The sequence below is a fragment of the Pangasianodon hypophthalmus genome, chromosome 30 (assembly GCF_027358585.1).
Source record: "Pangasianodon hypophthalmus isolate fPanHyp1 chromosome 30, fPanHyp1.pri, whole genome shotgun sequence".
NCBI lineage: Eukaryota > Metazoa > Chordata > Actinopteri > Siluriformes > Pangasiidae > Pangasianodon > Pangasianodon hypophthalmus.
The window spans coordinates 870,069-895,928 of record NC_069739.1 but is presented as its reverse complement, the minus strand read 5'-3'; the positions used below and the strand labels follow the sequence as shown (position 1 = coordinate 895,928).

At 41.6% G+C, this 25,860-nt stretch overlaps 2 protein-coding genes across 2 annotated transcripts; both read left to right on the top strand.

Moving 5' to 3' along the window:
- The first annotated feature begins 12,884 nt into the window (after positions 1-12,884).
- On the top strand, positions 12,885-13,886 carry LOC113535465 (trace amine-associated receptor 13c-like). The gene has a single exon (XM_026928768.3). The coding sequence runs from the start codon at positions 12,885-12,887 to the stop codon at positions 13,884-13,886; it is 1,002 nt and encodes a 333-aa protein (XP_026784569.3).
- Positions 13,887-24,645: 10,759 nt separating this feature from the next.
- LOC117596628 (trace amine-associated receptor 13c-like) lies at positions 24,646-25,650 on the top strand. The gene has a single exon (XM_034302172.2). The coding sequence runs from the start codon at positions 24,646-24,648 to the stop codon at positions 25,648-25,650; it is 1,005 nt and encodes a 334-aa protein (XP_034158063.2).
- The last annotated feature ends 210 nt before the right edge of the window (positions 25,651-25,860 follow it).

Genomic DNA, 25,860 nt, shown 5'->3' with positions numbered 1-25,860 from the left:
GCCTGTGATACACAAATCACTCTACTGTAAGTTGAGTACTTTTTTTAATACTATTTCACACAACAATATGAAATAGTATCATATATGGTAGCCATGAAGTCACAAGGACTCATTCACTATGGCATAAGTTACTTAGTTACATAAGCACTTACTGTGAAAATATGTTTCCATCACTCTTTTTCACAGTTATTTTTTTTACACAGGGCAGGGCTAAGCATAAGCACTTTGTGTTGATACTTTGTTTAAGCTTTGCTACATAAAAGTTTGCGTAATAAAAGGTTTAATTCTCTAGCCAGTAACTACTAGGCATGACACCACATTTATCACGCTAACTATTGGGGTGTGATCAATTTGTATACTATAAAAGCTCTATATAACAGCTGTTTGAGCCATAAGTCATTTGATTATGACCTTTATACAGTTACTGTTTTACAATGGTAGCATCCAATATATGAGGTATTTCTTTAAACTCTGTAGCCTTTAGAGAAATGCTGCATTCCTGACAGTGATTTAATCTGCATGGTTATAGAAAAATGTGTGGAAATCTTTATTACCAGCAGTTTTTTACCCTGTTAACAGAAATATTTTAGACATGGATACAAACAAAGGATGGTGTGACAGAGGATATGGATACAGAGGATATGTGTGGTGGCGTGGGTGTGGTCAAGCATCCGCTGTGGACAAACAGGAGGCGTGTCGAGTCTTCCTCTACACTATCCCACACCGGGGTTCTACAGTGGTGCCTAAGACCAGGATTTAAAGTAGATTCCGACACCACCATGGAAGCCTCCCCACTAGCCGAGATTGTTGCGTACTCCAGAAGCTGCTGCAGCCCAGCACATCTCCAGCTGTGTCCCCTGCCACCGTGCCACATGTGACACTTATGAAGATGGCCTCCATGGACAATCTGGAGGCCTTCCTGGAGCTCTTCGAGCATGTGGCAGCTGCATGGGGATGGCCAAATGAGGAATGGGCTCTGCAACTCCTCCTCTTGCTATCAGAGGAAGCCCAGCTCACTGCCAGCAGCTGCCATCATGGACACAGCTGGAGTATTCCAGTGTGGTATTCTGCAGTGCATCAGCCGGACACCGGAGGAGCACTGCCAACACTTCCTTTTGCTGCAGTTCCCCAAGTGCACCCGGCCTTTCACCTACGCACAGCAGCTGAAGGACTCCTTTCACCAGTGGTTGATGGCAGAGGAGCAGGACACAGAATGTATCATCGAGCTGGTGGTACAGGAGCCGTTCATCGCTCAACTCCCGACAGGAACAGCAGAGTGGATCCAGAAGATGCACGCCATGCAGCTGAAGGAGGATCACTTGGAAGTGATCACTGGTCCAGGCATCTCTCATTTCCCTCGCTCTTAAAATGCTTTACCCTTAATCAAGGTCCCCTTTGAAAGAATTGGCATGGACCTCGTCGGGCCATTACGTGAGGATAACGCTTTGTGTTAGTCCTGTATGATTATATAACACAATGTCCAGAAGCCATGCCTCTGCACTAAATCTCAGCATGCAGTGTTGCGGAGACACTCTTTCATGTTATCTCCTGAGTCGGGATCCCGAAAGAGATCCTGACTGACCAAGGTACTACATATATGTCATGGACACTATGTGAGCTCTACAAATTATTAGGGATTAAACTGATTCGCATCAGTGTTTACCATCCACAAACTGATGGCCTGGTGGACTTAACCAAGGGGTATTGGCAGAGAAAATGGGAGAGAAAATGGGAGAGAAAATGGGAGAGAAAATGGCCTTTCCGACTCCTTTTGGGTTACACCAATTTATCCCCCTTCTGTTTGGGTTGTTTGGAGCCCCAGCAATGTTTAAAAACCCCATGGACAGAATCCTCTGCCCGCACAATGCATGTGCCGCTGTTTATTTAGATCGCATAATCATTTATAGTAGTGATTGACATCAGCATTTACAACATATGAGGGCTGTCTTGAGATCATTGAGACAGGCAGGCCTGACCAGTGTGCAAATGGGCAGATGGAAGTACAGTATCTGGGCTTCCACTTGGGCCATGGGCAGATGTGTCCCCAAATTGATAACAAAGCAGCAATTGCGGCCTGCCCAAGACCCAAGACCGAAAAGGTGAGGCAGTTCCTGGGGCTATTATAGGAGGTTTGTACCTAATTTTTCAGACATCACCAGCCTGCCGACTGACCTCACTAAAAAGGGAGTACCAAATCCAGTCCAGTGGACTGAGCTGTGCGAGTGGGCTTTCTGCCAGGTAAATGCGGTTTTGTGGGGGGGCCCGCTGTTGCATTTTCTTGGCTTTTATCTACATTTTGTGTTGCAGACTGACGCATCGGACAAAATGCTCGGGGACTTTTTATCCCAGGTGGTGGAGGGGGAGGAGCGACCCATGCTGAACAGCAGGCGGAAGTTCTCGGTAAGGGAGACCAAGCACAGCACAATCAAGAAGGAGTGTCTGGACATCAAGTGGGTTGTGCTCACCCTCTGAGACTACCTACTGGGGAGCGCTTTTACCCTCAGTTCCTATCATGCCCCGCTCCCATGGCTCCACTGCATGCCAATGCGTGGATCACTCATTGGTATCTGGCACTTCAGCCATTCAAATTCGAGGTGGTCCACAGACCGGGGACACAGATGGTGGTGGCGGATTACCTGTCCATCCACGGAGATAGTCAGCTGCAGGCCAGACAACTCCATGGCCTGAGTCAGGCTGTGGGGGTAAGTGGCGTTGTGGGCATGGTTGAGGCGGGTCAAACCGGCAGTGACTCCCGTAACCGACGAGAGAGAAAAGAGAGTGCAAGATGGCTGGCGGAGGTTGGGAGATACACACAACAACGTGAACATGAACCTGATGGCGCGAAAGCTGCAAGTCCAGGACAGACCAATGTTCATTGTTTTGATTTTTTTTAAGTGTGTTGAACGTACGCCGAAAAGCGTGAGCTGAATAAACGTGAGCCCGGAGCTCCAGGGTTCTACAATATATTTCCTGCCCAATTTGCACCGTGCATGAGTGATTCAGATCAGGCAGGGGACCAAAAATTGGTTGAAAAAAGTTTATTTGTGATGCTGGTTTGGTGGGAAAAAGAGTATTTTTTTATCAGTAGACATAATAAAGCAAGAAAAATATGTACGTTTGAAAATATAGGATCAGATGATATCATTTAGGTAGACACATAACTTTTTGGGTTTTGATCAGCCAACATGATTGTGCACAAAGTATAATTAAAAGACTTGAAGAGACTTCCATATCCTTTATTATGAACTGTGCTTGGTTTTTACATCATATCTTTGAAGCACCAAATTCACAAAGCCATTAATTGCGTTTGCCTTTTGCTTTGGAGAGCAGAAGGAAATGGGCTTTCATTGATAAGCCAAAGCTGCTGTTCACCATGTATGCAATGACACTATAGGCTTCTGCTAGTGCTTTAGTATTTGATGCACTGGGAGTGAGAAAAGGTTGAGTACCTGTGTACTAAACAGTGAGTCTGTCTGTGACGTAGTTTGAGAACAGACACTCGGCACAAAATATTTTGCAAATTTGCATGTGCAATTTTTTTCTTTGTCCGCACTACATGAAGTGCATGCAGTTTTTGTGGCCTTCCTGCTTTGTTTTTCTTTTGATTCCTTGTTTTCTATTAATGTTTTCTTAATTATAAATTGAAGAATCACATAATAATAGGTGTTTTTCGCCAAGACATGACGTCATATTCATTAAGCTGTCAATCAAACTTGGGGGTGGGGTGTGCTTACTTTCTAAACTATAAAAATATCTGAGCTGTCTGACCTATAATTCATTTGACCATAATGTAACACAGACTTTTTTTAAAAATGCATGTCTTCATGAATCTGACGGAGTTTAACCAGTCTGGTCTCTGTGAGCATTTCTCCTGTCCTGAGAAATCTGTATCTCCTGCAGTTTATATCTTACTGTACGTGTGTTCAGCTGCTGTGGTTCTGCTAACAGTGTGTGGAAATATGCTCGTCATCATCTCTGTTCTTCACTTCAAGCAGCTTCACACACCGACCAACACGCTCGTGCTCTCTCTGGCTGTGTTGGATTTTCTCGTGGGTGCTTTAATTATGCCGTCGTTGCTGATATGGACGATCGAGTCCTGCTGGATTTTTGGGACAGCTTTCTGCATCTGTTTTTGGTTGATTAGTGGTTTCTTCTTGATCTTATCCTTCTATAATATTGCTCTGATCTCTGTGGATCGGTATTTGGCTCTCTCAAACCCATTTTTCTACACAAACAAAATTTCTATGAGGACTATGTGCATTGTGGTTTATTCGAACTGGTGTATATGTCTGGCATATATCATAGCATTCTGTTATTTCAATGGAACCTTCATGAGTTTTGTACTGTGTCCTGGAGAGTGTTTTCTCCCTTCGAATGACCTGTGGTTCATAACTGATCTTGTAATAACTTTTATATTTCCATGTTCTGTCATAATTATATTTTATACTCAAGTTTTTGTGATTGCTAAGAAACATGCTACTGCTATCAGAGAGCTTAATAATCACACACGGCCTAAAACACAGAAAATCACCTCACACTCAATGAAATCTGAGAGAAAAGCAGCTAAAGTCCTCAGCATTTTAGTGGCTGTGTTTATGGTGTTATTACTGCCATATTTTATTTACAATTTATTAGGTGATGTTATTGAACCACATTTAGGAACTGTTCAGAAACTCATGATAATGTTTTCTCTTAATTCCACCATTAATCCATTTATTTATGCTCTGTTTTACCCGTGGTTTAGGAAGTGCATTAAATCAATTATAACTCTCCAAATATTCCAAGTTGATTCTTCATTAATCAATGTTCTTTCATGAATAGTCTTCTGATGTAACTAAATATTGCTATTATATGATACATAATTTAATAATTTAATATGCACTATGAGGAAAATGTCAGTAATGTTACAAACAGTCATACTACAAACCAAAAAGTGCCAAATACAAACAGGTTTACAAAAAAACCTGTGTCTTTTGTACTTTTATGGTGGTTGTTTTTAAACATTTGTTCTTAAAATTGTAATGTGGACCACTATTCTAATAATAATAATTTTTCAATGCTAGTGAATATTTGTTCTATAAAATGAACAGCAATCAAATGCACAGACACATTTCGTCTCTGTAAATTGACACAGCCACAGTCTTGTTTAGATATCGAGGTTTATCGCACCTTTTTAAAGCACAAAAAGGTTGAGTGATTAACTCACTCTGCGTGTCTGATACTGAATTAACAATGCATTTTGCATGTTATTAAGACCTTCAAATAAGGGCTGTAATAGGAGCATGACCTTAAAATATGATGAGAAAGTATGAATGGGGTACAACTAGCCCTTGCATCACCACCAGAATGTTTGGCAAAGTTAAACTAGTCTAGCACACTGATAAACTGAGGGTGCTAGGCCAGACTAGATGTATAGAAATATTTTTAGGTTATGCACTGTGCAAAAGCACACATCATTGGCAGTACTCAGCATTGTAAACTGCCATGAAATCTTCACAGGAATATTACTTTAACTCAGAATATTTCTCAGAATATTATAGAGATGCAATTTATATACAGAAGCCTTTAAGTAGCATAATCACAGATAACTTTGGGTATTGGCTGCAGGTCATTAGAGTAAGTTTGGGTTTACTTTTTACATTTAAATACATTCTTGATAAATTATTAACTATTTCTAGAGAGTACGTTTTCATAGGGAATTGTTCACCAGGCAGCATATTGGAGCAACTCATAAAAAAGGTAACAAGCATTTCATTTTAAACTGTATTATCTTATGAGAAACAGATAATGACTCCAAAAGTGAATTGCATTTCTTGAAAGCTTTCAGTCCATTTGTGTAAATCTGTAATACTCAGAAACACAGGTTTGTGTGAACAGAAGGGAGAAGAAACGCCATCAACTCTAAAACAGTGAAGTGTAAGATAAATCACTGTCTTTAGGAATGAAAGCCTGGTTAGACAACAATATAACCTTGATATTAACCAACATAAAGTGTATACAGAAGGGGTACACTGGTAATGCTTGAAGCTTCCTTAAGTAGTAGAATTCAGGATGAAAACAGTCCTTCTGTCTTCACGCAATTTATGGAATGCACAGTATTGGCTATCATACATATCTCTGAATACTGTCGACAATCCTGGGTGGAAGATCAATTGTATTTTGATTTAACCTGTCATGGGTCAAGAATTTCTCACCTTTATGAAAATGAGAATTGAATGATAAGTGACCACAGCAGCCATTCAGACTGTCTTAAGGGATGTAGGTCACATCATAAGTTAACACCCATGTTCAAGCTACAATTCTGAAATAATTACAGAAAAACAGAGCAAAATGTTTGTTTCCATGCAGAAAGAGATCTTTTTCTCAGAGCTGGCTGAACAATTCATTCTCTATTTATGTGGTTCACCTTGAAGAAGAGATATACTTAATTTATAAGGTACTGCATATAAGTTGTGAATAGTGAAGTGAAATGTACAATTACTCTGTGAGTAGTCTGCATTTACAAACATTTGTGAAAAATTGGGTCCTTCTGAAGAGCTCAGTGAATTCAAGCATGGTACTGTGATAGGATGCCACCTTTGCAAAGTCAGATCATGAAATTTCATCCTTACTAGATATTCCACAATCAGCTGTTATTGGAAAGTGGAAACATGTAGGAACAGCAGCAACTCATCCACAAAGTGGAAGACCATGGAAAGTTACAGAGTGGGGTCACCGAGTGCTGAGGCTCATAGTGCATAAAAGTCGCCAATGCTCTGCTGATTCCATAGCTGAAGAGTGCCAAACTTCCACTGGCATTAATATCAGCACAAAAACTGTGTGGCAGGAGCTTCATGGAATGGGTTTCCGTGGCCGACCAGCTGCATGCATGCCTCAAATCCCCAAGTACAATGCCAAGTGTCAGATGGAGTGATGTAAAGCACACTGCCACTGGACTGTGGAGCAGTGGAAACATTTTCTTTGGAGTGATGAATCATGCTTCTCTGTTTGGCAGTCTGATGCGCAAGTCTGGCTTTGGGCGGATGCCAGTAGAACGTCACCTGCCTGACTGCATTGTGCCAACTGTAAAGTTTGGTGGAGGAGTAGAGGAGCCACAGTAATCTCATGTATCTTTATGCTTTTCATATGGGATGCTTTTCCATCCACAGCTGATCTGTCATAATTTCAACTAATCTTCAACTAAGGTACCTTAACACTCAACATGGCAAATATTCAGCTTGTTCAGTGTGTTTGAGTGCAGGATGTTTAGTCATTCTTCCTCCCTCGTTGATAGTAGCTTTATTTTGTGTTAAGTGTATATTAGTTAGCTCTCTGATGGAGAAGACTGCAGCATTAGAGGTACGCATCCGGACTCTAGAGAGGGTTAGTGAGAGTGAGAGCAGCATAGTTTCTGAAGGGGAAAGTCGGGATGCCTTAGGCAGAGTTAGCAATACCCCAACTCTGGCATTAGAGCCCTTAGAGAGGGGCGAATGGGTGATGACTCAGTGCCATCATCACAAAGCCAAGGCTAACGCTAAGGCTCACCCACAGGAGCACCACTCCTCTCTGCGTCACATGTCTAACAGGTTTGCAGTGAAGCACACACTGAGAAACCTGAAAGAGCTCTGGTTATAGGAGACTCTATCTTAAGGCATATGAAATTAGCTAGGCCTTTAGGGGCACCAGCAGCACTAGTTAGGTGTATACCAGGAGCCAGGGCGCCGGACATAGCAGGTAATCTTTACAAGCACAGGTTCTCTAAGATAGTTATTCATGTAGGAGCTAATGATATACACCTTTGTCAGTCAGAGGATACTAAGAGTAATACTGTAGAGGTGTGTAAATTAGCGAAGCCGATGTCTGATGCAGCAATATGCTCTGGCATCCCATCCTAATGCGGGGTGGCGATGTAGCTTACAGCAGGTTATGGTCGCTGAACTGCTGGATGTCCAGGTGGTGCTCTGAAAACAATGTGGGCTTTATAGATAATTGGAGTAATTTTGAGGGCAAGGCTGGCCTGTTAGGGCGGGACGGTGTCCATCCCACTCGGGAAGGTGCTGCTCTCATTTCTTGCAGCATAGCTCATAGTCTCAGAACAGGCCTAGACCTTTAATCTGGGGCTAGGACTGTTACATGTTAGATCTCGTACATTTAAAATGCTTATTTTTAATGAAACTATTGTTGATCAGAAATTTAATGTACTGTATTTAACAGAAACGTGGATTAAACCAAATGAGTATGCAGCATTAAATGAAGCTAGTCCTGGATACAGTTATTTAGGAGGTGTTACAATTAATTATAATGATAATCTAGGCATCACACAAAAACTTAGTCATAAATTCAATGCATTTTAAGTTCTTTACACTAACATACATAGCCACAAAAAATAAGGCTGCCCAGTTGATTCTGCTAAATATTATTTACAGACCCCCAGGGCCATATTCTGAATCCCTTCGTGAATTTGCGGATTTCATCTCTAACCTGGTTGTTTCTTTAGACAAAGCACTAATTGTTGGAGACTTTAATATTCATTTTGATAATCCAGAAGACTCTCTGAGAACAGCGGTTGTGTCCATTCTAGATTCAGTAGGGGTTAATCAGAACATACAGTAATAGGACCCACTCATAATGGTTGTCACACTCTTGATCTGATACTAACATTTGGATTAAATATACAATCTCCCAGAGTTATCAACTATGATTGGATCACTGTCTGGCCACACACAACTTGATCACATGACTGAATGCTTAGAATCAACAATCAATTTAATTCAGTTTTATTTGTATAGCGCTTTTAACAATGGACATTGTCACAAAGCTGCTTTACAGAAATAAATACATTTAAATTAAATTAAATCAAAATAAATTGCAAATATATTAATTTATCCCTAATGAGCAAGCCAGAGGCAACGGTGGCAAGGAAAAACTTCCTGAGACAATATGAGGAAGAAACCTTGAGAGGAACCAGACTCAAAAGTGAACCCATCCTCATCTGGGTGATAACGGATAGTACAATTATAAATAACTCCCTTCTATAATTGTGTACTACATGGACAAATAGCGCAATTGTGTAACCAGTAAATTCATTACAGTTTTCACATGAAGTCCGGTTTGTTGAACCTATCCACTGTGCTCATGGCAACCGCAGCCCCAAAGCCACCACAGCAATCACTGTCCCAAGCCATCACAGTGCAACTACAAATATGAGATCCCCAAGTCATCTCCACCGTCCCCAAGTGGCACCATCCCCAGCAATCCCAATGAACTTCAGGCCGTCCATGTAGGGCCACCCCCTAGCAGCAGCGAGTGATCTCCAACCGAAGAGAACTCCAACCAGAATTAGGGCAGCAGAAGGGATCAGGGTCACTGGTATCGCAGGAATAGAATGTGTAGAATGTCTCGACAGAGAGAGAGAGACAGAGAGAGAGGGAGAGATTGTTAGGTAAGCTTTTGTCCTCTAATGGTTAAGGACAATGTACTTTGCACGCAGAATGCAAGCAAGAATGTCGGCAAGACTAGCTGTGACAGCGTAACTAGAAGGGAGAGTCAGAAGGTAACACAGACATGAAGGCACCCTGGGACATAAAGCAGCAGCCACTTCACTGTCGACAAACCTGAGTGAACGTGTGAGAGTGGGGGGGCGACAGCATCCAAACATCCCAGTTCACCACAACACTCGATGCCTGTGAACCCTCCAGATCTGCTCCTTTGCCTAAGAAAAAAACTTTTCACAAAAGGCTTGACTAAACAAATATGTTTTCAGCCTATACTTAAACACTGAGACTGTGTCTGAGCCCCGAACACTAAGTGGAAGGCTGTTCCATAACTTTAGAGCTATTCACTATTCGAGGTACCAACAAATAGCCTGCACCTGTTGATCTAAGTAGGTCAATAGTAGTATTTTATAATCAATGCAAAATTTGATTGGGAGCCAATGCAGTGTGGATAAGATAGGGGTGATGTGGTCTGCTGCATTCTGGACTAACTGGAGCTTGTTTATGCATCTGCAGGAAAATCCAGACAGCAAGGCATTACAATAATCCAACCTAGAGGTAACAAAAGCATGAACTAATTTTTCTGCATTGTGTAGTGACGTTATATTTCTTATCTTAGCAATATTTCTGAGATGAAAGAAGGCTATCCTAGTAATATTATCTACATGAGTTTCAAATGAAAGACTAGAGTCGATAATCAGACCAAGGTCTTTTACTGCTGCACATGACGAAACAGAAAGGCCATCCAGAGTTATTATGAATTAGAATCATAATACTTCTAGCTGCATGTTACTTCTAGCTGCATGTGGTCCTAGTACAAGTACTTCTGTCTTGTCAGAATTAAATAGAAGGAAGTTTAAAAAGCATCTAATGGCCTTTACACATTCCTCAATTTTATGAAGCTGGTGTCTGTCATCTGGCTTTGCTGAAACATACAACTGTGTGTCATCATCGTAACAGTGGAAGCTAATACCATGTTTACAAATAATTTTACCCAGAGGTAGCATATATAAAGAAAAGAACAGTAGGCCTAAAACAGAGCCTTGTGGAACACCAAACTTTATTAATAATAATAATAATAATTTTACATGTGTATGTTTATGCTGTGGGTTTGGCCTATCCAGCAAGTAATCTGATTGGCCTACTTTCTCTTGATAAGCTCTGAAGCAAAGAAGCTCATGATACTAGAAATTGGCTGAAAAAAATGTATTCGTGACTTCTGGTACAATGGCTTTTTACTTAGAAATAATAAAGCATGAAAAATATACCCCTTTATATATAAGATATAGGACAGTCAGAAAATATAATTTAGCTATAGGAGACACATGATGTTATTTTTGCAAAACTGCACGTCCACTACATCCGCACTACATTATTTCTAAGTGCATGTAGTATTTGTGGCCTTCCTGTTTTGTTTTTCTTTTTATTCCTTGGATTCTATTAATGTTTTCTTACTTATAAATTGAACAATCACATAATAATAAGTGTTCTTCTGTGCTTAATGCCTTGTGTGATCTTTTGTTTCCCCAAGGCATGACATCATATTCATTAAGCTGTCAATCAAACTTGGGGGGCATGCTTAATGTCTAAAAAAAAATTCTCTGTTTTTCACTTCACACAGCTTCACACTCTGACCAACATGCTTGTGCTCTCTCCGGCAGTGTCGGATTTCCTCGTGGGCGCTTTAGTGATGCCGCCTACATTAATCTGGATGATCAAGTGGACTATGTGCTTTGTTGTTTCTTCTAACTTGCGTGTGCCTGGTGTATAACACAGCATTTTATTATTTCAGTGGAAGCTTTGCAAGTTTTTTTGTATAATGTGTCCTGGAGAATGTTATCTTTTTATGAATTAAGTTTTATTTGCAATTGACCTTGTAGTAACATTTATTTTTTAATGTTCTGTCATAATCATATTGTATACTCTAGTTTTTTTTATAGCTAAGAAACATGCCACTGCTATCAGAGAGCTTAATAATCACACACGGCCCAAAACTCAGAAAATCACCTCACACTCGATGAAATCTGAGAGAAAAGCAGCTAAAGTCCTCAGCATTTTAGTATCCTTGTTTCTGATGTGTTTACTTCCTTTTTTAATTTACAGTTTGTTAGGTGATGTTATTGAGCTACAGGCAGAAACAATTCAGAAACTTGCAATTATGGTTTATCTTAATTCCACCATTAATCTGGTTATTTATGTTCTGTTTTACCCGTGGTTTAGGAGGTGCATTAAATTAATTATAGCTCTGCAAATATTCAAAACAGACTCTGTGTCATGTCACAGCCACCAATGAACTCCGCGGCTTACAAATATGGCCATCTCAGACTTCACCATACAGAACACACACACACGCTTCCCCGCTGTCAGTCACCCAGGTTCTAATTCAACACACCTGTGTTCAATCAGCCTCACTCTCCCAAGCACACTTTGTATTTCATTGTACACATTGTGAAGTATACGTTCAGTTACTTTATGTTCTGTCATTACCAAACCTTGTTTGGGACTGCCTTTGGGATTGTTTGCAGTGTCTTCTAATAAATCTACTGAACCTGCATCCACCTCTACTCACGTACATGACACTCTGCATTAATACTGTAAATGTTCATGAATGGGTTTTGTACTCGTGAGACAGGATGATCACATCTTTGGAGTTTTTTTTCTTTAAAAAAAAAATTACAAAAACAGAACAATCAGTTAACCACCTAGAAAAAAAATACATGTCTTCCAAACACATATAACAGTCAGACAATGGGAAAAATCCTCATTCAAATAAAAAAAAGAGTTGTTTACAAACAAATTGTTTAGAGATTTTAATAACATGTTATAATACACATTACAACATTAAACACACTAAACAATGTGCCTTATGTATGCAAGAATATTGACATACCTATTAACGTACTCAAATATCAACATTTAGCTGGATCAAATGTGATGTAAAAAAAATATATATATGCCAAAGTAAAAATTCGTCTCCAGTGAAAACTGAAGTTTTTCCTACTAAACAGTTTTTACTACCGTTTTCAATTTTAGCCAAATATGTTTCGAACATATTTTCATTGAATCAAACTTGAGGTGAAGTAATTAATTATTATTTTAATTAAATAATTACTCATTTTAAAAATTGTCTGTGCAAGATTTTGTACTACCATCCAGTTTCATCTGCCCCCATCTGCCACAGAGAGCTCATCTCTGTATTTGTTTGCAAATATTGCAGAATCACATAATAATAGGTGTTTTTCTGTGCTTAATGCCTTCTGTAGTCTTTTGTTTCCCCAAGGCATGACATCATATTCATTAAGCTGTCAATCAAACTTGGGGGGCGTTCTTAGTTTCTAAACTATAAAAATATCTGAGCTGCCTCACCTACAATTCATTTGACCATAATGTAACATAGACTTTTTTTTAAAAATGCATGTTTCCATGAACCTGACGAGGTTTAACCAATCTAATCTCTGTGAGCATTTCTCCTGTCCAGAGAGATCTGTATCTCCTGCAGTTTATATCTTACTGTACATGTGTTCAGCTGCCGTGGTTCTTCTAACAGTGTGTGGAAATCTGCTTGTCATCATCTCGGTTGTTCACTTCAAGCAGCTTTACACACCGACCAACATGCTCGTGCTCTCTCTGGCTGTGTCGGATTTCCTCGTGGGTGCTTTGGTGATGCCGCCCATGTTAATCTGGACGATCGAGTCCTGCTGGATCTTTGATACGGTTTATTGCATCTGTTTTTTGATTACCTCTTATTTTCTAACAAGCATATCCATCTATAATGTCGCTCTGATCGCTGTGGATCGGTATTTGGCTCTCTCAAACCCATTTCTCTACACAAACACAATCTCTAAGTGGACTATGTGCACTGTGGTTTCTTCTAACTGGTGTGTGTGCCTGGTGTATAACACAGCATTTTATTATTTCAATGGAAGCTTTGCGAATTTTTTTATGTGTCCTGGAGAATGTTATCTTATGAATGAAGTTTTATTTGCAATTGATCTTGTAGTAACATTTATATTTCCATGTTCTGTCATTATCATATTGTATACTTTAGTTTTTTTTATTGCTAAGAAACATGCCACTGCTATCAGAGAGCTTAATAATCACACACGGCCTAAAACTCAGAAAATCACCACACACTCGATGAAATCTGAGAGAAAAGCAGCTAAAGTCCTCGGCATTTTAGTGTCTGTGTTTCTGATGTGTTTACTTCCTTTTTTTATTTACAGTTTGTTAGGTGATGTTATTGAGTTACAGGTAGAAACAATTCAGAAACTTACAGTTGTGGTTTATCTTAATTCCACCATTAATCCGGTTATTTATGCTCTGTTTTACCCGTGGTTTAGGAGGTGCATTAAATTAATTATAACTCTGCGAATATTCCAAACAGACTCTGCATTAATCAATGTTCTTTCATGAATGTGTTTTGTACTCATGAAACAGGATGATCACATCTTTTTTCTTAGATTATTAAAACAGAAGAATCAGTTAACTACCTAGAAAAAAAAATTTCTTCCAAACACATCTAACAGTCAGCCAGTGTGGAAAAGTCCTCATTCATATTTTAAAAAAAAGTTATTTACAAGCAAATTGTTTAGGCATTTTAATAACATGTTGTAATACACATTACAACATTAAACACATTAAACAATCTTCTTTATGTATGCAAGAATAGTGACATACGTATTAACATACTCAAATATCAACACAACAATGATGCAAGATATGAATCTATAATTTACACATCCATTATATGTTTATATCTATATATTTATACATATCTATGTATTTATATCTATTATATACTCTGCTGCACGTTGTGTCGCTTCACCCCTCAACTCCCTCCCACAGACCCCCCCCCCCCCCCCCCAATTTATTTATTTTTTTAATATAAAAAAATTTAAATAAATGTATTATAAATTAATTTATTAATAATAAACAAATTTATTATTATATATAACAATTTTTAAAATGAGACACTGCTATTTTGCTAGCAGTTTGTGATTTAATACATCTCGGCCATCCCAATATGCATATATTTAAATTACGGTTTACTCATATATCACTACATTATAGCTGAATTCTTATATCATAGTTGTGCAGTACAATATTCAGTTTTACTATTTATTTATTTTATCCAGTATATTATGTACACAACATGTCTTTTTTTGCATGTTACTTTTCCATACGTCTGCTTTATTTTTATTTAACTCACTGATTTGTTGTTGGAGCTCTACAAGTTAAGAATTTCCCTCACTTCCATACGTTTTTTCACTGTAATGTGTGTACAAAATTACATACTGGAGGCACTGCAGTTCGTATAATCATTTATATTTCAGTCTGTGCACATGATTAACTGAATGTATGAATCCATTCATGCATTCCTTTTCCTTCTTTTCCTGGTGGTGGTTGTGGTGAGAAGGATCAGGTCAGCCTGGACTTTTCTATTCCCGGCCACAGATTCCAGTCCCTCCTGGTGGATCCCTAGACATACCTGAGCCCAACTATATTCATGATCATAAATCAACTGCTCATGATCAAGAATCGAATACAAACTCCTACTTCTCAATTCAATTCAATTTTATTTGTATAGCCCTTTTAACAATGGACATTGTCACAAAGCAGCTTTACAGAAATAATGGATTCAATAATATATTGTAAATATATGAATTTATCCCTAATGAGCAAGCCAGAGGGGACGGTGGCAAGGAAAAACTCCCTGAGACAATATGAGGAAGAAACCTTGAGAGAAACCAGGCACAAAAGAGAACCCATCCTCATCTGGGTGCAACGGATAGTGCAATTATAAATAAATGCCTTCTATTATTGTGTACTATATGGACAAATAGTGCAAATGTGCAACCAGTAAATACATTACAGTTTTCGCAAGAAGTCTGGTTGGTTAAAATCTATCCACTGTCCACTGATGGAGTCCTCAGTACGAAGGTGCTCATGGCAACTGCAGCCCCAAAGCCACCACAGCAATCGCAGTCACAAGCCATTACAGTACAGCTCCCCACATGTGATCCCCAAGCCATCTCCAGGTAGCGCCATCCCCAGCAATCCAAACAGTTCTTCAGCCCGTCCATATGGGGCCACCCCCAGCAGCAGCGAGCGAATTCAACCGATGAGAACTCCAACCAGAAGTAGGGCATCAGGATGGGTCAAGCAGCGAGGAGGAGCAGAAGGGGTCAGGATCAGTGGCATCTCAGAAGTAGCATGTGTAGCTCGACAGAGAGTGAGGGAGAGAGAGAGATGGAGAGAGAGGGAGAGATTGTTAGGTAATCTTTTGTCCTCTAATGGTTAAGGACAATGTACTTTGTGTGCAGAGTGCAGGCAGGGACTCCAGCAAGACGAGCTATGACAGCATAACTAAAAGGGAGGTAACACAGACATGAGGGCACCCTGGGACATAAGGCAGCCAGCCACTCCACCGTCAACAAACCTGAGTGAACGCGTGAGAGTGCGGGGGCGACAGCATCCAAACATCCCAGTTCACCACAACACTCTTTGCCTATGAACCCTCCAGACCTGCCCCTGTAACTAAGAAAAAACTATTCACAAAAGGTTTGACTAAACAAATATGTTTTCGGGTTAGACTTAAACACTGAGACTGTGTCTGAGCCCTGAACACTAATTGGAAGGCTGTTCCATAACTGTGGGGCTTTTAAGAGAAAGCTCTACCCCCTGCTGTAGCCCTCACTATTCGAGGTACCAACAAATAGCCTGCACCTTGATCTAAGTAGGCGTGGCAGATCATAAAAGACCAAAAGTTCGCTCAGGTGCTGTGGCACGAGACCATTTAGTGCTTTATAGGTCAATAGTAGTATTTTATAATCAATGCGAAATGTGATTGGGAGCCAATGCAGTGTGGATAACATAGGGGTGATGTGGTCATATCTTCTGGTTCTAGTAAAGACTCTCATTGCTGCTTTCTGGACTAAGTGGAGCTTGTTTATGCTTCTACTGGAACATCCAGACAGTAAGGCATTACAATAATCCAACCTAGAGGTAACAAAAGCATGAACTAATTTTTCTGCATCGTGTAGTGACAATATATTTATTATTTTAGCAATATTTCTGAGATGAAAGAAAGCGATCCTAGTGATATTATCTACGTGAGCTTCAAATACTAGAGTCTAGAGTCGATAAAGACTAGAGTCGATAATCACACCAAGGCCATCATGGCACATGATGAAACAGAAAGGCCATCCAGAGTTATTATGTAATCAGAAAGCTTACTTCTAGCTGCATGTGGTCCTAGTACAAGTACTTCTGTCTTGTCAGAATTAAGTAAGAGAAAGTTAATAAGCATCCAGTTTCTAATGTCTTTTACACATTTCTCAACTTTATTAAGCCAGTAGTAGGTCATTTACCACTTTAACCAGCGCTGTCTCTGTGCTATGATGAGGCCTAAATCCTGACTGATACATTTCATGAATGTTATTCCTATGTAAGTATGAGCATAGCTGCTGTGCTACAACCTTTTCTAGGATCTTGGAGATAAAGGGGAGATTTGATATTGGTCTATAGTTAGACAGCTGACAGGGGTCAAGGTCAGGTGTTTTAATCAGGGGGTTGATAACTGCTAGTTTAAAAGATTTAGGTACATAGCCAATGCTAAGGAAAGAATTGATTATCTTTAAAAGAGTTTTGATTGTTTCAGGAATTATCTGTTTGAAGAAACAAGTAGGTAAAGGATCTAGTATACAGGTTGATGATTTTGATGAGGAAATTAGTGAAATTAGTTCAGTCTCTTGAAGGGGAGTAAAACATTGTAATTGTTGATCTGATATTATTATATTATTATCTACAGGGTTAGTTATAAAACTGTCTGGTTTTAAATTAATAGACTGAATTTTTTTTGCCTGATATTTTAAATTTTACCATTGAAAAAATTCATGAAGTCATAGCTGCTATATAATGATTGTGTGCGTGTTTCTATGGTGGTCTTATTACTAGTTAATTTTGCTGCAGTATTAAATAAGAATCTAGGATTATTTTTGTTATCTTCGATTAGGGTGGTGTCACACTGCAGGTAAGACTCGAGACACAGAGATGGTAGATTGAACAATGGTGCTTTCTTAATAAACAAACGGAGAAAGAGATGAGAGGAAGGAAGTTACCGGATGGTGATGACTGGCTGGAGAAACGGACGAAATGGGGGCAGAGTAGGAAGCGTGAGGAATCGTTGGGAGGAATAGTAGTAGTTGGCTTTCATGGGTCGCTTTGGTTATCGCCGAGACGAGACCGGACAGAGAAGAGGGAGAAATGAAGAGCCTAAGTAGGGGAGAGATGACGAGGGAGGAAATGAGAGACAGGTGTGTGTGATTAGAATTCCGGCAAGGGAGTGTGACAATTTGTGTTCTGGTCTGGCGTGGCCGTGACAGAACCCCCCTCTCCACGGCTCGCTCCTGAGAGCCAAGGGCCCCCACACCTGGGGGGCTGACCCTGTCCCCGGGGAGCGGGACATGCAGGATGCGCTGGGTGAAAGTCAACGAGTAGGGAAGGGTCCAAGATGTCATGTCGAGAAACCCATGACCGCTCCTCGGGGCCATAGCCCTCCCAGTCTACTAGGTATTTGAGGCGGCCCCCCCGATGTCGTGAGCTTAGGATCTCCCTGACCATATAGGCCAAACCATCGTCCAACTCGATCGGAGGAGGGGGCTCGACCGGACCGCCAGAACCTGAGGAAACAGAAGAAACGAGTTGAAAGTAAGGTTTTATTAAGGAGACATGGAAAGTGGGATGTATACGATAATGTGGTGGGAGAGTGAGTTCATAGGTTACGGGATTGTTTGGTCTGTGAATGGGAAAAGGACCGATATATTTGGGACTTAGCTTTTTGGAGGGGAGTCTGAGCCAGATGTCTCTTGTCCACAGCCAAACGCACTGTCCGGGTTGAAAGGTTGGAGTGGGTCCTCTCCCGGTGTCTGCTTGGAGTTGGTGATGCCGCTCTGCACGCTGTCGATGGGCAGATGCCCAGACCCTCTTCCTGGTCCTGAACCAATGATCCACTGCGGGAACATCCGAAGGTTCTCCCGACCATGGGAATAAAGGTGGTTGAAAGCTAAGACTGACTGAGACTCCTAGTAGACAGAAGAAGGCTCTCCGCACATGGGATATAAATTGAGGTCCCCTATCGGACACGATATCCTCTGGTATACCAAAAATTGCGAAATACCTGATGGAAGAGTACCTCTGCTGTTTCCCAGGCTGTGGGTAGACCTTTCAACGGGACGTCGACATGCCTTGGAGAACCTATCTACTGCCACCAGGATGCAGGTGTAACCGTGGGACTCTGGCAATTCTGAAACAAAGTCTATTCCTAGATGAGACCAAGGACGTTTAGGCACAGGCAATGGGCAGAGCTTACCCACAGGAAGACGGTGTGGAGTTGTCGCCATGGTGCATTCTGGACAACCTTGCACATACCTCCGCACGTTGGTGGACATTCCCAGCCACCAATATTGTTCCCGTAGCAGCGAGAGGACATCCTGGAGGCGTGAGGTTTTCTGGACATCCCGGAGGCGTGGGCTCCGATGCTGTCTGGGAAGGCACCCCCGCTGGGTTCCACTGGATGGGGCAAACTACTAGACTTGAAGGGATAATGGGCTCTGGTGAATCAGGAGGGTCTTCTGGGGAATTCAACAGGGAGAGAGCATCAGCCTTTCTGTTTTTCGACCCTGGGTGGTAGGAGATTGTGAAATGGATTCCGGTGAAGAAGAGGGCCCACCTGGCCTGCCTTGGGTTTAGTCTTTTGGCTTCCCTTAGATACTCCAGATTCCTATGGTCAGTGTAAACCAGGAAAGGGAAACGCGCTCCTTCCAGCCAATGTCTCCACTCCTCGAGGGCGAGTTTGATGGCCAGTAACTCTCTGTTGCCAATGTCGTAGTTTTGTTTGGCAGGGGAGAGTCTCTTTGAAAAGAAGGCGTATGGGTGAAGCTGTGGAGGTTTCCCCTGCTGCTGGGACAGCACGGCCCCTACTCAAAAGGCTTGTTCGGGTCAGGATGACGTAACACCAGGGCTGGTGTGAAGTTGAAAGGCTTTCATTGCTTCCGAAGCAGCTGCAGACCAGGTTAAGGTTCGGGGTGTTCCCTTAAGCAGGTTTGTGAGGGGAGCAGTGACCCTGCTGTAATTTTTTTATAAAGCACCAATAAAAATTCAAAAATCCTAGAAATCGTTGGAGTTCTTTTATGGAGGTGGGGACAGACCAGTCCAAATTGGCTTGAATTTTTGATTTGAACACCCTGAGCATTAATAATGTAACTAAGGAATTGGATTGAGGGACGATGGAACTCACATTTTTTGGCTTTTAGGTAGAGGTGATGCTGTCGGAGACGGGTAAGGACTTGGGACATGTGCTGTCTGTGATCTACTTCGTTGGTGGAGTAAATGAGGATGTCGTCAATGTACACTATGATGAATCGGTGTAGAAAATCCCGGAACACCTCATTCATATAGTTTTGAAAGATAGAGGGCGCACTGACCAGGCCATACCATTACTAGGTAGTCGTAGTGGCCGTTTGGGGTGATGAAGGCCGTCTTCCACTCGTCCCCCTGACGGATCTGGATCAGGTTATAGGCACTACGGAGGTCGAGTTTGGTGAAGAAGCGAGCACCCCGCAGTTGCGGGAACAAGTGGAAGCGGGTACCTGAACTTCACGGTGATCTGGTTTAGAGCTCGATAGTCGATGCACGGCCGTAACCCTCCATCTTTCTTTTGAACGAAGAAGACGTTAGAAGCAGCAGGGGAAGTAGAGCGCCTAATGTAGCCCTGTTCCAGGGCCTCCTGTATATAGTTTTCCATGGCCTCTTGTTCGGGGACAGAGAGAGAGTAAATTTTCCCATATGGTACAGGCTCACACGGCAGGAGATCTATGGCACAGTCCCATGGTCGATGTGGTGGTAGTTGGGCCGCTCGTTTAGGGCAAAACACATCCCTGAATGAAGTGGAGATAATCCTGGGGTACCTGCAGTTCCTGTTTTTTGCCAGGGCTTTCGACGGAGGTGGCGCCTACGTGGAGTGACTTAACAGGGGTTGGTCGTTGTAGGAGACATTTGGTGAGACACTCTTCCCCCCAGCGCAGGATTTCCCCAGTTGCCCAGGAGATAACAGGGTTGTGTTGTACGAGCCACAGTCGTCCCAGCACGATCTCCGTGGTGGATCTCTCGAGCACCAGGAAGCCGATGGTTTCTTCGTGCAGAACCTCCACCTTCATGTTCACGGGTCCCACCCAGTACAGAACTTCCCCGTGCTTCAAGGCACACCCGGTGATGGCTTGGATTTGGTAGGTGATGTCTTGGGGTTGCCAGATGTGGTCCAGCCGGTGGCAGAGGTCTGCGGAAATGAAGTTGCCGGCAGACCCAGAGTCGAGTAGGGTGAGAACTGTAATAGAATGGGAGGTGGTAGTGAGCTGAACTTGGGTGGTTAACGGCTGGGATTGAATGGGAGAGGAGAACGAAACACTTACATTTTGTCTTGGTGGGCGTACTGGACAAAGTTGAATGCCATGTCCAGGTTGACCACAGTAGAGACATAGACCCTGGGAGAGCCAGCGTTGTCTCTTGACACGCGTCAGACGCATCCGGTCGACCTGCATGGCTTCGGTGGTGGGTTCGGGAGATCGTGCTGGTTCTGACTGGGGAGGATTGTGACTGGGTGGAGCCTCCTGATAGGTCCGCACTCTAGCGGCGACACGGATGGCCAGCTGTATAAACCACTCCAATCCAATGGTGTCATCGTAGGCTGCGAGCTGGAGACGAAGGGATGGTGCTAAACCCAGTCGGAATGTGGTGATGAGTGATTGCTTGTTCCATCCACTGGAGGCGGCTAGAGTGCAGAACCGGATTGCATAATCCTGGACTGAGCTCTCACTCTGCTGCAAATGGTACAGCTGCTCACTCACTGACGAGTCACCAGTTGGTCTGCCGAATACTTCATGGAAATGTTCTAAAAACATAGGAAGAGATTGTACAGCAGGACCATCTTGTCTATATAAAGACTCACCCCACTGCAGAGCACACCCCGCGAGACATGAGAAGTTGAAGACGACCTTGGCTCTTTCCATAGGAAATCATCGGGGCTGCATCTCAATGGCGAGTGAGCACTGTAGTAAAAATCCATTGCTATCCTCCGCCGAGCCAGAATAGGGCGCTGGATCGACCACGGGACTGGCAACGTACAATGATTCCGGTGCAGACGAAGCCGACGCGGAAGCGGAGTGAGCCAGAGTGGCTGGATTAGCCGCGTTAGCCACGTTACCCGCTCCGATGGCGCTACCCACACTCGTCGCGCTAGCGAAACTCGCATCGCTTCCTCGAGCAGCTCCGGGAGTCTATAGCTCAAAAGGCTCTCCTTCCATGCTATTTTAAGTACTACCAATTTAGTTTGATACCATTTACATTCTAGTTTTCGAGTGGTCTATTTTAAAGTTCGTGTGTGATCGCTATACCAGGGTGCTAGCTTTTTCTCCCTAATTATTTTTCTTTTAAATGGAGCTACCTTATCTAGCGAGTTGCAGAACGTTGATTCTAAGCATTCAGTTGACCAGGGGTCAAGCTCTTGACCAGGGGTCAAGCTCTTCGGGATCAGACGGTGATCCCATCATGGTTGATAAATCTGGGAGATTATTGATAAAACTCTGTGCAGTTGTTGACGTGAACGTACGTTTGACACGGTGACGTGGCAAGGTGCATATATTATGATTGAGACTAATTTTAAATGAGATGAGGTAATGATCTGAGATAGCTTCAGACTGTGGACATGAGACTATATTTTCTATATTTAATCCGAATGTTAGTATTAAATCAAGAGTGTGACCACCACTATGGGTCCTATTACATTCTGATTAACCCCTACTGAATCTAGAATGGACACAACTGCTGTTCTTAGAGAGTCATCTGGATTATGTAATATATACAAGATGTAATATATACAAGAAAAAAGGAATACCGGAGCACTCTCATTGGTTTCGCAAAGTCCCCTCTGGTGGCAATACTCCAGCTTGTATGGTCCGATGCGGCAAGTGGAGCCTCCCTGGACAGTGAACCCTGAGCACGCTCAGTTCTTGATAAATCCTCAGTGGGTAGAACATCCAAAACACAAAGCCCAAAGGAAAAAAGGATCACTCATGAGGCTTGCAAAAAGGGGAAGAATAAAAACCCTTGAGGCCTTGGTGTAACCCTATGTGCCTAGTCATAACCTTACATGCCTTGGTGTAACCCTAGATGCCTTGTCATAATAGTAGATATGTAACTCTAAATGCCTTGGCATAACCCTAGATGCCTTGCTGTAACTTTAAATATATTGGTATAACCCTAAATGCCTTGGAATAACCTTCAATGCCCTGGAATAACTCTGAATGCCTTGGAATAACCCTAGATGCCTTGCTGTAACTCTAGATGCCCTGGCATAACCATAGCTGCCTTGGCGCAATTATGCGTGGAGTTAAATTATCATGATTATCATGAGAACAATACCAGTGTATTAAACTCTGAGTCTGTTCTTGATTCAGTTTGAGATCAGACATTCTCATTTATAGCAAAACTGCATTTACAACATTTTTCACTTTATCCATATGTGGCAGGAGAGGTGATTACTCTCCTTGTTAAATTTTAGCCAATCGGAAGACGCATTGGAGAGTATAAAAACTCCAAGGGTATGTGGTTTCGTATGCGTCATCATTGGTGGACTGTGACGTGATCGACACGCTATTGTTGTGTTGGAAATTGCTGGTGGATACGAGAGACGTTTATTTTATGGGGCTTGCATGTTCAGGCAATAGATTGCATTCTATCTTGCGTTAGAAGAAGCCTGCTGTCTGTCCTTTAGTGTCCATCCCGGAAGTGCACAACGGGGGCGCAAAGGCCCATGCCTGGGTGCTCCGCGTTCTACGTTCTGCGTTCTACATTCTACGTTCTACATTCTACGTTCTACATCCGCATTCTCCATGCGTGTTCCCCATGCGGGTTCTACACCAGTGTTTTTGAGCGTTCTTTAAGAATGTTTCGCATGGGAGTGCATTACCTTCCAGCTGACATGCTGCTTTAGTGCATGTTTTGCTACCTTATTGGCCCGCGGATAGAGTATGATCTCCAAGTTTAACGTGCTTGATAAATAAACGTGAATTGGCACGTTGGTTTTAAAAAGTGAACTCGTTCTGTCTGTGTAAAACCTTAATAACCAGTAGCTGAGTCTTAATGTTCTTTTTAATATGCCCTAATTTCCAGTACTAGTGTTGACTGTTCTACATTATTTTGTTTTCTTTTCTTTTGTTATTTTTATTAAGATTGGTTAATTATTATTTATTAATTATAGTTATATTCTGTTTAAACTTCTGTCTTTCTTTTCTGGAACTGTTTGGTTTTCTGATTTATTTTATTTTAACTTGTATCTCTTGTGTTGGCAGGAATCGAGGCTCTTTCTTGGTGCCGTGTTTCTTTCACGGGTGTCGTGCTCCTTGGGAGGTGGCTGTGTGAGTGCACTGGGTGTGTGAATTAATTACGGAATGTGGATTGTTCCGTTTGAGAACCAGAGCCTGTCCTTGTCTAACCGTCATTGTTAAGAGATGCAACCTTAGATGTTTGGGCGCGTTGTGAATGAATGAATGAACATAGTGTTGCTTTTTAACATTGTAATTCTTCAATTAAAATAAAAGATTTTTATATGGGAACCCTCTGTTTCTGACCCTGTGTGACAAGCGAACCTGTGCGAGCCTGGTTGGGCTCAGTTTATTTTCTTGGGCGGTGCCCAAGTGGCGTAGTCGGAAATTAAAGGTTGTTTTTCATCTTTTAATTATATTGATTCTAATCAGAGGTTAGTTTGGTAATAGAACTACCTCATCTACATTTGAGTTTTTCCTCTTCCTCCCCCCCACTGGCACCACACATACTTACACATTTCTAAGCACAAGCAGTTTTTGTAGCCTTCATGTGTTTTTGATTCCTTCGTTTCTTTTAATGTTTTCTCTCTTGTAAATTGCAGAATCACATAATAATAGGTGTTTTTCTGTGCTTAATGCCTTCTGTAGTCTTTTGTTTCCCCAAGCCATGACATCATATTCATTAAGCTGTCAGTCAAACTTGGGGGGCGTTCTTAGTTTCTAAACTATAAAAATATCTGAGCTGCCTCACCTACAATTCACTTCACCATAATGTAACATAGACTTTTTAAAAAATGCACGTCTTCATGAATCTGACGAGGTTTAACCAATCTAATCTCTGTGTGGATTTCTCCTGTCCAGAGAGATCTGTATCTCCTGCAGTTTATATCTTACTGTATGTATGTGCAGCTGCTGTGGTTCTGCTAACAGTGTGTGGAAATCTGCTTGTCATCATCTCGGTTGTTCACTTCAAGCAGCTTTACACACCGACCAACATGCTCGTGCTCTCTCTGGCTGTGTCGGATTTCCTCGTGGGTGCTTTGGTGATGCCGCCCATGTTAATCTGGACGATCGAGTCCTGCTGGATCTTTGATGCGGTTTATTGCATCTGTTTTTTGATTACCTCTTATATTCTAACAAGCATATCCATCTATAATGTCGGTCTGATCGCGGTGGATCGGTATTTGGCTCTCTCAAACCCATTTCTCTACACAAACGCAATCTCTAAGTGGACTATGTGCACTGTGGTTTCTTCTAACTGGTGTGTGTGCCTAGTGTATAACACAGCATTTTATTATTTCAGTGGAAGCTTCACGAATTTTTTAATGTGTCTTGGAGAATGTTATCTCTTTATGAGTGATGTTTTATTTGCAGTTGACCTTGTAGTAACATTTATATTTCCATGTTCTGTCATTATCATATTGTATACTTTAGTTTTTGTGATTGCTAAGAAACATGCCACTGCTATCAGAGAGCTTAACAATCACACACGGCCTAAAACACAGAAAATCACCTCACACTCGATGAAATCTGAGAGAAAAGCAGCTAAAGTCCTTGGCATTTTAGTGTCTGTGTTTCTGATGTGTTTGCTTCCTTTTTTTATTTACAGTTTGCTAGGTGATATTATTGAGCTACAGGCAGAAACATTTCAGAAACTTGCAATTGTGGTTTATCTTAATTCCACCATTAATCCGGTTATTTATGCTCTGTTTTACCCGTGGTTTAGGAGGTGCATTAAATTAATTATAACTCTGCGAATATTCCAAACAGACTCTGCATTAATCAATGTTCTTTCATGAATGTGTTTTGTTCTCATGAAACAGGATGATCACATCTTTTTTCTTAGATTATTAAAACAGAAGAATCAGTTAACTACCTAGAAAAAAAATACAATGTCTTCCAAACAGACCTCATTCATATTTTAAAAAAAAGTTATTTACAAGCAAATTGTTTAGGCATTTTAATAACGTTAAACAACGTGCCATATGTATGCAAGAATATTGACATTT

What these genes read in the sequence shown, in the direction of transcription:
- LOC113535465 (XM_026928768.3), top strand. Translation starts at nt 12,885, where the DNA reads ATGCATGTTTCCATGAACCTGACGAGGTTTAACCAATCTAATCTCTGT.
- LOC117596628 (XM_034302172.2), top strand. Translation starts at nt 24,646, where the DNA reads ATGCACGTCTTCATGAATCTGACGAGGTTTAACCAATCTAATCTCTGT.